The 13,422-nt window shown below is 32.4% G+C and overlaps 1 protein-coding gene across 3 annotated transcripts in view; it reads left to right on the top strand.

The window, feature by feature from the left end:
• Positions 1-6: 6 nt before the first annotated feature.
• The window catches only part of LOC128216875 (DCC-interacting protein 13-alpha-like), a 33,975-nt gene continuing 20,559 nt past the window's right edge, over positions 7-13,422 (top strand). For all 3 annotated transcript variants that reach the window (XM_052923579.1, XM_052923578.1, XM_052923577.1), the window contains exons 1-13: positions 7-155; positions 618-776; positions 1,383-1,454; positions 2,275-2,362; positions 2,725-2,766; positions 3,149-3,255; positions 3,584-3,762; positions 5,108-5,272; positions 6,477-6,558; positions 9,089-9,198; positions 10,191-10,233; positions 10,725-10,799; positions 11,601-11,671. In XM_052923579.1, coding sequence (XP_052779539.1) covers positions 102-155; positions 618-776; positions 1,383-1,454; positions 2,275-2,362; positions 2,725-2,766; positions 3,149-3,255; positions 3,584-3,762; positions 5,108-5,272; positions 6,477-6,558; positions 9,089-9,198; positions 10,191-10,233; positions 10,725-10,799; positions 11,601-11,671 — 1,247 coding nt within the window. In that variant the 5' untranslated portion in view covers positions 7-101. The remainder of the gene's footprint in view (positions 156-617; positions 777-1,382; positions 1,455-2,274; positions 2,363-2,724; positions 2,767-3,148; positions 3,256-3,583; positions 3,763-5,107; positions 5,273-6,476; positions 6,559-9,088; positions 9,199-10,190; positions 10,234-10,724; positions 10,800-11,600; positions 11,672-13,422) is intronic.

Raw genomic sequence — 13,422 nt, 5'->3', positions numbered from 1 at the left:
CTTTGGGACTGAGCTGTCAGACTCCATTTCCTGTTTCAGCACTTCAAAGTTCTTACTCCATTTGCTTGACATATAGAGGGCGTCTCACAAAACCGTTAGCCATGCCAGACATGCCGAAACTGCATCTTGAAGATGCACTAGAAGATAGTCCTCTGGTAATCACTAGACATGAAAAAAAGTATTCTTAATAAGGGGAGGCAATTTCTTTACAAACTAGTTACTTCATGCAACTGTCAAATTTCTGCTCTGAAGTAAATCAGCATATATGTATGCAACATCATGCTGAAAACATATGTATAATATAGTGTTTTTATTTCATATATGTATGATTCAATATTGTTGTTTCTTTAAAGTCAATTTTAATGATGCTTCGGTGTGATTGTGCCTCTCAAAGGGACTCGTTCACAATTGGTAGTGTCAGACATGTATGTGAAAGAATTTGTTTTTTTCTGGCAACTTACATATATATATATAAAAAAAAAATTAAAACTGCCAAAAGTCGTCTCAGAAATGTTTTAATTATTGATTAACATGATTGTATATAACAAATTGTATATCGATTAGTATTGAAAACATAATATTGCAAAGTAGACTTAATAAATATTGTTTTGTTTCAGACAAGGAACTTACTTTCGGTGTTTGAAAAGGATGCACTTGTACTTAAGAAGTACAGTGTGGGTTTACATAACTGCTGTCAACGAGTTATGAGTGCCCAGAATGAATTGTGCGCAGCCACCCAGAATCTTGCTCAACACTTGCGAAACTATGAGCTTCAGGTATGCAAATTTGCTATATCTATGTGTTGTTATAATTAGTGCTGGGAATGGTCATTTTTAAAACATAACCATGGATCCCAAACCGATTAATGAATATTAAATTGATTTCATATTTTTGTATGAAAACTCCAATTTTATATATAAGCTATAGCATAACATTAAAATATTGATTTCTTATGCATTTTATTATTATATAACATATTGTGTGTAAATATATCTGAAACTAAAAATGGTGTTTAAAAGAAATAGGAATACTGGGATAAATTGGTGTGAAAATAATGGAAAATAGCAGCCTTGCAATTTTGTAGTTGATATTGACAGAATCACTATCGATAGTAGCTGACTTTGATCTTTATAATCAAATTTTTATTATAATTGATCATTGGAACAGCACTAGTATTTAATAATGCAGAAATTTAAGTTAATATCTTGACTTTTAAACCTTCACAGTTTCCTGTTATAAAAATTATTTCCTATGAAATGTAGTGGTCAACATTATTTGAAATTTAAAATGAATTGGTGTTTTTTTGCCATAAAATATTAACTGGTTCAGGAACTACAGTAACTGTAATATACTGTTTGTACATTGCTTTCATTTTTTTTCAGAAATTTTCGCTGGAACCTGAGAACAGTGTTCTGACATCCACATTGGAACAGTTTGCAGCATATCTCGATAATGTGAGTTACATGTTAATTAATATCTAAGGCCAGATTGCCTTTGACAGATCTTTTAATTGGTACTCATCTTTAGTTCTGCACAATGATTGATATTTGAATGCTAGACCTCTGAATCTTCAGAAATGTTTAACACTTAATTGACTTTAAAAGTATGAAGTTTGATAGAATCCATAATGGATTTTTAAGAATGTATTGCTCTTACAAATGGGCTTAAACTTCCCAAATTGAATTCATGGAAGAACATAACCTTCCATAATTTTGTAAAAAAAAATGCATTATTTTGGATAAAATTCCTAAGTTGAATGTTTAGAAGTCCAAAACCTGGTGTTAATATTACTTTTATTGCAACATTTTCAATACCAGTAAGCCTAAAACTGAAATAAATCGTTAAAAAAATATTTTGTCGAGTTATGCCAAATTAGTGTCAAACAATTTTTGATCAGAATAGTAACTGTTGTCAGAACAATATGGGACAAATTCTTCTTGTGAGTGACTTAAACTTCCCTATAATAGAGAAAAACTTGAAAAAATGATGGTAAGGATGTTCATACTAAAGAGTTTCAAATTTTTGAGGAAGCACTTATTGTTGATACAATACCTTATTGTAATATTGACACTGGCAGGTCACTGAAGCTGAACCATCAGGAAAATATTATGCATGTAAGTAAGATGTATTCACAGTACAAAGTCCAGCACAAAAAAATCTGCGCAAAAGCTATACACAAACTGTCAGTGTCTGAAGCTGCAATTGCTGTTAAGACCAAAATGGATAATGCTCAAAAAATATGTTTAATAAGACAAATATTTAAATCATTTTCAGGTGAGCTCCCTACAACAGGTGTTATCCGCCCAGTTTTCTGAGTCCATGATGTTCCCAATGACTAAAGCTTTACAGGCTGATCTAGATGGTAGGTTTAAAATTTTGAAGTCTAAATATCAATAAGTTACAATTTATACTTTAATTAATTCTGCTGGATTGTAAAGACTTCAAATCACTCCTGAATCAGTGTTTCCCTGTACTGGTGTCCTTTTTTGGAAGTTTTGACAAAGTGATCCTGGTATGCTTGAAACAATGTCTTTCGCAGGGGTGGGATTGGAGGAGCTGGTGGGGGTGGAGGGAACTGAATTGTTGTGATGTTAAATTTCTTTCATTCCAGGTTGTATTCCTAATTGTATGCAACCTGGACATAGTAATAATAAACATGTTTTGAGTTGAGTTTTTAATGTTTGTTGCATGTGTTTTAAATGCTGTGTTCATTTTTCCTTTCAGAAATTTCCACCATGTATGAGATGTTTCAGATAGCTACTCACGGTACGTCATGAACAACAAACACTTATAGATGCATCTTAAAAAAAAAACACTTCAGTATAGACAGCCAGCATTTTTACTATGTTTTTTGGAGCCCTTCTTATAATTTTCTGTATAATATAAATATAAATATATTATAAAAATAAGTTCATCTCTGACTCTCACAATTGCTATACATAATTTGAAGCATTAAATTTGTGGATTTGTGGTAAATAGATATAGAATTTTCTGGTGGCCATGAACTGATTGACTGCTAAAAAACGTAACCATTTTTTGTAGGCCATTTGCTGGACATGTTTAGATTTGTGGCTGCCTGGTTATACAAATATAATTATCTGCAAGCCATGAGCAAATTTGTGGTTAATAAGTATATGATTCTTTGCAGACCATGAACAGGCCATGAACAGATTTATGAAAGTATCCAAGAAAAAGGACAGGGAGGTACAAGAACTGAATGAGGAGCTGTATGCAATGAGGAAAAAATACCACCAGGTATACGATGTATAGTTTATTTGTTATACTTAAAAATGGCAGAAATTTATATGTTTATTGTTTCCTTGGAAACAGATATGTACACCCAATAGAGTTGGACCTTGTTTCACAAAAAAAAATGTTTGGTCTATAATTACAATAGAAGCCAAGATTCATCAGCCTTCTACCGTAATTGGATTGTTGGTTTAGCTTGTATTTTTGGATTATAGCAGCATATATTAAGGCAAGAAAACTAGTTCCTATTTTGTATGAGACGTCCTCAAAGTGTCCTTTTAGTATTGAAACATTACAATATCACAATTTTGGTTCACACATGTTTCATTTTCAGACTGCCTTGCACTACTATTCCTCCCTGAATGCTGTACAGTACAAGCGAAAGTGTTTCTTACTGGAACCCATAGTGGGCTACATTCACGCCCAGCGAGCTTACTTCAGTATGGGCTACGAGACTGTGTGTAAGCCCGACATCGAGACCTTCCTGCAGAACATCCAGGCCAGCATACAAGGGTAGGTGATGCAGGAATTATTACTTGTACCATTTTGGAGATTGTTTTCTTTGTTTTAGTTTATAGATTAACCCACATACTGGAACTGTAATGAAAAGGCGGAGCTTTACTATGCTTTAAATTGTGTGCAAATAAATTACAATTCTATTCTATTTCAAATCCTTGACAACATGGTATGAAACATTAACTTTACCCACAACTCTCATGTTTTAACTTAAACACTCGCTCTGAAGAGCACGTGTATATTTTTAAAACCTCAGATTGTGGGTGCAGTAAATATAACAGTATAAGTTACCATATCTTTGGGTACAATTCTTAGTAAAAAAAAAATCAGCAAGCAGCTTCACACGGATATTTGTTGATAAATAATGGATGAAACTTGGAAATCCTAATTTTTTTCAAAAACATTTTGGTGGTATTTTGATTAACTAAGTCTGAGTGTTGTTGTCCCAAGTGGCGTTGTCCTACAACTTAAACTTTTACCTTTACTCATCTCCAAAAAGGTTCAGAATATTGAATGAAACTTGGTAAACATATTGCATGAAACAATACACACTTCACAGCAAGGTGAATCACTCTGGCATTGGTAATTATTGAGTAATGCCTCGCCCCCCTTTTGACTAAAAATCAATAGACTAGACTAAGTGTTGCCATTTGCTGCCATAGTGCTCTTGTTATTTAAGTGTGATCAATAGCAATTGCTGGAATTACCTTCCAATATTTATATCAAGTCTTTAACAGAGTACATGGGGAACTACAGAAGCTATTGCTGGAATTACCTTCCAATATTTATATCAAGTCTTTAACAGAGTACATGGGGAACTACAGAAGCTATTGCTGGAATTACCTTCCAATATTTATAACCCGCTTTAACAGAGTACAAGCGGAACTACAGAAGCTATTGCTGGAATTACCTTCCAATATTTATAACCCGCTTTAACAGAGTACATGGGGAACTACAAAAGCTATTGCTGGAATTACCTTCCAATATTTATAACCCGCTTTAACAGAGTACATGGGGAACTACAGAAGCTATTGCTGGAATTACCTTCCAATATTTATAACCCACTTTAACAGAGTACATGGGGAACTACAGAAGCTATTGCTGGAATTACCTTCCAATATTTATAACCCGCTTTAACAGAGTACATGGGGAACTACAGAAGCTATTGCTGGAATTACCTTCCAATATTTATAACCCGCTTTAACAGAGTACATGGGGAACTAAAGAAGCTATTGCTGGAATTACCTTCCAATATTTATAACCCGCTTTAACAGAGTACATGGGGAACTACAGAAGCTATTGCTGGAATTACCTTTCAATGTTTATATCACTTCCTTAACAGTGTACAGGCGGAACTACAAATAGAGACAAAGAAGACAGTGGATATGATTGACAGTATAGAGCAGCAGAATCAGCACTCGTACTACGCAGAGCCTCCCATAAATATGCCATATATCCCACCCAATATCAGTCTGGTGCAGAAGTCAGGGTATCTTTTCCAGAGAAGGTAATATATTTAAGTGAGATTGGGTGAAAATAATTGGTAAAATTGTCAGAAGCTAAACATTCCTACTACCATAAATGACTGGGTATAAGACGATAGGGGGTATAAGACGCAGACCAAAAATCCAAAATCCATGAAAAATCTGAGAAAAATACTTTGAATCTATGTTTTGGGTTAAAGGACGCATAGAAAAATTGTCTGCCAATTTCGGCCACCATGTTTGTTGACAATGACGAAAAAAAAAAAAAAATGAAAATGGTGATGGTTATCTTTAAAACCACACAATGATAATGCAAAATATGTTTCATTTGTATTCGTTTCTGGTAAGGATAGGCACTGAAAAGTACTGAGTGTGACAATTTCTTTCTGGATGGCACTGAAAAGTCTTACAATTTGTAAGATTTCTTTCTGACAGTATATCGTAAATGATAACCTGTAGAGAATGAAAAGTTAAGTTATGCGAAAACCTTATATTGTACGGGTTTGTTCTCAAAATGTCAACACCTACAGAAAAGAATAAAGAATGTGGAAAAGTGCGAAAAAACAAGACCATTATCGCATCAGTTTGTAGTATTGGTATGTTAAACAGGTCTAAATGCAGGGTGAGTTTTTCACACCTTATCGTACAACTGACAAAAAATATTTTGACAGTGGCCAACTTTGCTTTTTTATATGCATGTTTAATTATTGTTATATTCAAAATATTATTGAATAATTTTAATAATTTTAATCGTACAATATTTTTTTTTAAATTATAAACGTCTTACGATATACCATATCTTGATCTTCAACTGCCGTTTTAACCCGTATATACTTGATCGATATGACGCAAGTAACATCCCTTTCTACATAAATCTAAACAAACTCAGAAAAAAAGTTCAAAAGCTTGTTACTGGTTATTAGACGCAGGCATTTTTTTACATGGAAATCTGAGGGAAAAAAGTGTGTCTCAACAATACCCAGTCATTTACGATATTAAAGCTGTCAATCTCCAAATAATATAACTAATAATTTGTCATTTTCTTCAGCAATTATTGAGCTGATGCTTAATACAGTGGGAACTTTGAAGGCGTTCACTATAGGTTACACTTGAAAGTTTCAATTTGTTTTTGTTTTGATAAACTTCTATGTTTTTATTCATTAGACTTTAATAGTCAAAACAAAAATGCATGTTATGCCCGTTTAATAATTCTGTCCATTATTTTAGCAAACAGCTGATAGGCACAAAGTGGGACAGGGTGTTTTTCTTCACACAAGCTGGGAACCTGATGCGCCAAGCTATGGATGAGGTAAATCTATTTCCCCATACGCCCAGAGGCAAACAAAGTGTTATTGAGATTGTTTTTTATTTTTAAATGGGCTGATATGAATCTTTGTTAAGGTGTCTACAGGGTATCTTTCAGTTGGTGTGCACATGAATTTGATTGGTTAATAGATATATTATTTGATAAATATTGACCAATCAAAAAACAATTGACTGTTGTCATATATTTAGATTTTGGTGTATTATGGAATGAAAACCATAGTGGATTGGGATTTAGGACAGTTGAATTTAGATGAGAATATAGAAAAGACTTTGGTGTAATATTTTTGCGCATTAAAGACGTATTAAGAAATAATGATATTTTTATTTACAATTAAATACTTAACACCTTGAAATTTCTATGACAAGTTATTACAAAGTTAAAATTTATGAATTTATCAACTTTCTCAGAATTGTGTATATTTCCATTAAGTTGTTTGTTCTTTGGACAATATTTTGTTGAGGTAGATGTACTGTTAAAGATCTCGAAGTCTCATAATAATTTTATTAATTGATGTGATATGTCACTTTTTGATTAAAAAAAAATGGGCGAGCATAATTTTGTGTAAAAACACAGATTTCTTTTAACACTTGGATTTATATAAATATATTTGATGCCAAAACTAAGACATGATTTGCTGTAATTCTATTCCACTTGTATGCATTTTTTTCACTGATTTTCTGCAAACATATCATACTTGTTCTAAAAGTCTTCTTGCTATCTAAAATACAGGTGTTTACAGTTATTTTCTGATCACTTCTGTAGATTTAAATGTATAGATCAGAGGTCAGATGAAACTATAATCACAATTCTGTCTTCTTTACTTATTTACTTTCTCACAATCGTTTACTGATTCTGTTGTTTACTGATACTATACTAATATCATGATCATAAAAATATATTTAATGTATCACAAAACTGTCTGCTTTACTAATGTAATCTATTTACCATCGTTGACTGATTCACCTTATTTATATATTGATTAAAGCATTTTGTATATCACAAATCTCTGCTTTACTAATTCACTTTTTCACCATGGTTTACTGATTCACTGTGTTTTTGAATCTACATGTTTATGTATAGAATGGCAAGGTAGGGTTTTCCTATCTCCAAACATCTCACAATAGCACATTGCACTTCCCCATACATGCCATGTATTATGGGTATTATGGGGGGCTGGAAAATACCCTGGAGTTTCTCTTTGTAGAGGTTGCCATTTTCCCGTCAGGAAATAAATTTTCCCGGTGGGGAATGAATTTCTCCCTTTTGGGAAAATTCTTCAGGTGGGAGGGTGAATATCCTCTGCAATTAAAAGAAAATAAATAAATTGAACAAAACATTTTCTTACAGCATATATAACACTTAATACAATACTATTCAGTTTAAAAGGAATACTAGTTAAAATAAAAACTTGAAAAATCAAAAAAATCCTCTTAGTTGTCTCAGGGAAAAATCCTCTGGTTTTCTCAACAAGATCCCCTGAAAATCCTTAAGGAAACATGGCATGTAAAATTCCTGTTCATTTAATGCATTTCACAAAGTCAACATTTATAATGATATTTTAAAATTCATTATCTGCACCAATTATGTATGCTTTTCCATCTTAGAACACAAATGTATACATTTATAAAACATTGTAAATAAATTGTTTGATTTAAAGGTTTATAATTTGTATTTATTTTAATATTTAGTTTGACAAGTCCACAATACAATAAAAAGAAATCTGCAAAATATAACTTAAAATATGACACAAAAATCATGAACATTTGATTTGATTTTTAGTTGCAAGTATCAGACATCAAAATGTATTAGAATTCAATGCAATTAAAATCTACAGGCAAATGACTTCATGACTCAAAGAAGTGTTCATGGTTCTGTGTTATTAATACTTAATAGTTTGTCTGTTGTTGAAAAAGCCTTTGTGTCATTGTTAGCGCCATCGTCATCTTACACTATTTTTTAACATAACCCATAACTAAAAAACGCTCATTGATATCTGAACAAAACTTGGTTAATATGTTGCTGAAGACAATATGAACATCTGCAACAAGGCGGCACTTGTTTATAATTGTAAAGTTATAACCCTTTTTTCACTGAAACACAGATGAGCCATTTTTCTGCAGCCCTGTTGCCTATTTAATAAATTCCATACAAAATTCCCTTTTTACTGTATTTAGGTTCAGTATTTAGCACATGTATTTTAGTCACTCAATTGCATGAACATCTTCATTTTATCCCACATTGCATATGTTTACTTGTTTATACATGTATTTTAGTAGTTTATTACCTATATAATAAAAGAAATTCTCACTCATCATAAGTCACTTGAACTTATTGTTTTTATATTAATATATATGTTAGATTAAGGTCACTCATTATCTACATGTTAAGGAACATAACAGTTTGAGTTGCATGCAAACTGACTGATGTATTGACCCGTATGCTTTAAAAAAAATGGAAATGTAGATCTACATGTATTTAGCTGACCTCTTGTCTTTTCTACTACCATATACAGGTAGCTGGAAGTCTTGTTCTTGACCTTAATGATGATGGGGTGTTTGCCGAACCGGGGGAGGCAGATGACAGACGGAACGTCCTCCAGATTAACACAGCAAAGCATAGAAGGTATGATAGTCTTTTTGCCACTTATGCAGTTTTGAAGATCACCCTAAAGCCATACCAAATCCATTCTATGTTTAGAGTCTGCAAACAGATAGGTTTTGGGCTCCCCTATTTAAAAAAATCAATATATATATGATCAAAGATCTTGTGGAATATTTTTCATGTCCTTTTTGTAAGTAGAGAACACAAGAGTAAACGACATTGACATTTGATATCAGAAAATGATGCAATCTGTGTGATTCCCATGATCAACTCACTTAGATCAGAAGGTTTACTTTAAAAATCATTTTGCAGTCAAAATCTATCTAACAATGTGAATGGTCCAGAATGGACTAAAGAGGCTCTGGTGTCCATATTTTTGAACGAATGTCACTCATTTAGTGTTATTTTCTCTTTTTTTTTTTTTTTTTTTAAAATAACATTCAAGCATTCTGCGGCAATTGTGAAATTTGTTAACATGTTTCCTGTCTACAAACTTCAGTTAAGTATATGCCCTAATGGCACAGTTTATAAGATTGTCACACCAAGGGTTGACGCTAAACATATAAACAATTGGGTATGGCCTAACTCTGAAACTGAAAAACAATGTCATGGAATTGACCAATGATTTGTTTGCTTTTTGTTATTAATATTGTTTCAAAAGTCATTAGTTTGTGGTTTTGATGTGGTTCAAATTGTTCAAAACTGTTTAATACTTGTATGTTTGGAACATTTCTTTGCTTTTACGTTATTGATGTGGCTACAGAAGTAGATGTATATTAAATAAGACTCCATCATTTTTGATAATTTATGAAGAAAATATTATTTCATTTTTCTTCGTGTACAACTGAATTGAATTTTTTGTCAAAAGATTGATTTCTGCTGGTATTAATCTCAATCGGTTATTTTAAAAATCAATCCTTTTTTTTCAATTTTTTTGCTGATGTGCAAATAATGCAAAACATTAATTAATCAGTGTTTCATTTTACCTTATGATTTTGTTTTCCATATTTCAGACATGTAGTTCTTCAGGCTGAAAATGAGAGAGAAAGAGATGAGGTATGAAATGGTTTCCACAAAGTTAATCAAAATATGGTGTTATCAATTGTGTTTTTATTAGCTCATCTGCAATTCAAAGATTTTGGTATTGTTTTGTCATCATTGGTGTAATTGGCATAGTGCAAACACATAAACCTTGCACATTACCTGTAGAATGTTCTAGACATTCAAATAAATCATAGACACATGTTGCCAGAGACAATAAACAAGTGCATATAGGAAGGGTCATAACTCTGGCTGAAATATATTTGTCAAACATTGGCTTTTGCTCAGATGTATCATAAGCATTTAATTTGATATTACTCTAATTGTGAAAACAATCATCCTTACTGGTATGAGCATTATTTTCATAGTCAAAAGGGTTAGATTTTTTTAGGCAGATCAACCTTACACAATAATGAAATACATGTAATTTTTCATGTTTGCTAAACAATAATAGATAACACCTCTGATTCACAACATGAAAAACATGTGTATGTATTTTATTTCAGTGGATTGCAACATTGAACCACATAGTGAAGGACAGTGGTTTTGTAAGAGGAGATAAGCAGGTGCCACAAAAATCAGTATGTATACTTTGACATATTGATAAGTATTCCAAATAGGGTCATTGCTTTGAAATAGTACTATTTTTTAGGGGAATAATATTTTAATGTTTGTAATTCCAAGAAGAAGAAAATTTTGAAGTTTTGTGATGATCTTGGTGTGGTGTCATTTGCAAAACTTTCAACCTTGGCCATATAGTATCTCAAAAAATCTTCAAAGAAAAAAAAGATGAGGTATTGTGATGGCCTTGGTGTTGTCAGCATTAATGTTGTTGGTTTGCAAACACTTTTACCTTGGCATAGCTAAAAAGCATTAAAAATATTGAAACGAAACTTGTAACACATGTTGCCAAATGGGTATTATACCCACATAATTCTTGACTGAATTGTTGTTGAGTTTTGCTTCCTGTTTGACTGATTGAGAAAGAAACTGACAATAAATGGCGTCCAAAAATTTAAATTGTACAATGTTTATAATTCATCAGAATTATCATGGAAAGGACAGTGGGAACATTAATGTAACCGTGTGTACGATATGTATAAGATATGTATAAAGCGGCATTTATACTGCCTCGCTTTAGAGCTAGCTTTTATAGCGACGTGGTAGCGTGGCGGCCTGCAGAGCAAGAGGCCTTGTGTTTGAACCACGACAGGTGCACTGTATAGCAATTTGTGCAGTCTGTTACATTAATTAATTTCAATTCAAGAGAGGTTGTCATACATGTATTTATATTTAGATGAGTATCCTACTGACACTGAAATAACATATTGGAAATTTTACTTTTCACGGAAGTGTGCTTTATGATTTAAAAATATTTTCAGCAACGAGGAAGCAGTGTTTCTAGTCAACAATCTATGTCTACAACTTCTACAACATCCCCAGAAAAAGAGAGGTACATGCCTTGAGTGTCACTGTGGTTTTCTTTATCATTTTGAGCTTGTCTGTTTTTATTGTGAAAGCCCTTGTGTCGATGATCTTGACTTTAGCGTAGTGTGGAAAAATAAACCTATGTTGAAACTAAAAAATTGTTCAGGATATTCAATGGATATCTTATCTTGGTAAACCTGTTGCCAGAGACAATTTTCACACTTACTCTAGATAGCTTTAATAACTATTTAGTTATTCTCCTTGTTGCACTATAACAACAGATAAGCGTTGTCTTTCAGTCCAGCACTCTTGTTAATTTATACATAAAAATTATTATCTAAATTGGATCTGAAGAGTTTGCTGAAACACTTAGTGTAATAATATCACTTAAAAGCATTTAGTCATTAACAGTCATAAATGTATTAATGTATAAATGTATGTGGGTTAAAAGACCTTTTTCAATTGTAAACAGAAAACAATAGTTAAGTTACATGCATATTTTGCTACATGTTTATTGTATCACTGTATACTGGTAAGATTGATAGCTTTGTCATTGCTCTCTTAAGAATTTGATCCATAGCTTAGTGAAACCTATTGATACATTAAAATATAAATATTCTTTAAATCTAGCCTGTCCTTTCAATTAAAGGATCTTTCTTAAGTTGTTTTGATGCATGTGTTTGTGCATGGGTATCGTGTTTATTGTTCATCAAATACGCAAAATCTTCAATCTGATTTTGGACTTCAGTTATTGGTGCTGCTCTCTGATGTATTCTTCATTTTTTTTAATTGCAAAAAATAATTTCTTATGAATCTAAACTCTACGATATTCAGGTATGCTGCCATCCAAATTAAGATTTTGGTGAATGAGCATGAACTCATCAACTAGCTCTGCTACATGTATATAATATAAAGAATTTGAGCAAGCCGGGAAAGCTTCTTTTTGGGCTTGTTCACATGTTGACCACTTGGTACGCAGTATTTGCATGTGAAGTTTATGCAGCCTATCGCTTTGCTAGCTTTGCTAGCTGCATGTTTATACACTCAACAAAATTAATTAAGGGTCATGTATACAGGGATCGAAATATTGATACGGAATACTTTACTGCTGGAAAGGTTGCTTACAGACATATTGATAATTTCTTTTAGATCACTAGAGTGTACCAAGAGGTTTATACCGTATATATCCCATAAAACACGCAGGGCACATGTCTATTTAAAGACCCTGTGTGCTAAAAAAAGAACCGTTCTCCCCCAAATTTGAGTCAATAAAGTGAAACCTGATCAATATCTGCTGCATTGTAGCTGTGTACATACCATGACCCTGCTGTGAAAATTAAATGGTCCAATGAACACATTGTTTCAGTATATCAGTACACATATTTAAAGTGACACTCTTATTCAAAATCAATGTATACACATGTATAACAAACATCAATTTTTACTGATAAACCTTTAACTACTTACTAAATAATGCATTAATGGAAAATATTAATTACCGATAATAAGATTGTAACCGTGTATTTAATAGCAGAAAGCGCAAAAAATATTAAATGATTGGTGAATGCTAAAAGATTAACTGTGGTCTGCTATAGTCTCCTTAGGTAGAAATACCATGATTCCTGCACATTTCTTTCAAATTAAACTCGGTATCCTTCATAAGAACCATTGTGTCCGACATTTATTCATTCTTTTTGGAATATTAAAACAATGTTATTAATTCTGATAAATCTTATTTGGGAGTAAGAGTGCATCTTTAAGCAATTTTATCACAAT

This window comes from Mya arenaria, chromosome 14 (genome assembly GCF_026914265.1).
Source record: "Mya arenaria isolate MELC-2E11 chromosome 14, ASM2691426v1".
NCBI lineage: Eukaryota > Metazoa > Mollusca > Bivalvia > Myida > Myidae > Mya > Mya arenaria.
The sequence above is the reverse complement of the archived record's forward strand: the minus strand, read 5'-3'. Positions and strand labels throughout refer to the sequence as shown.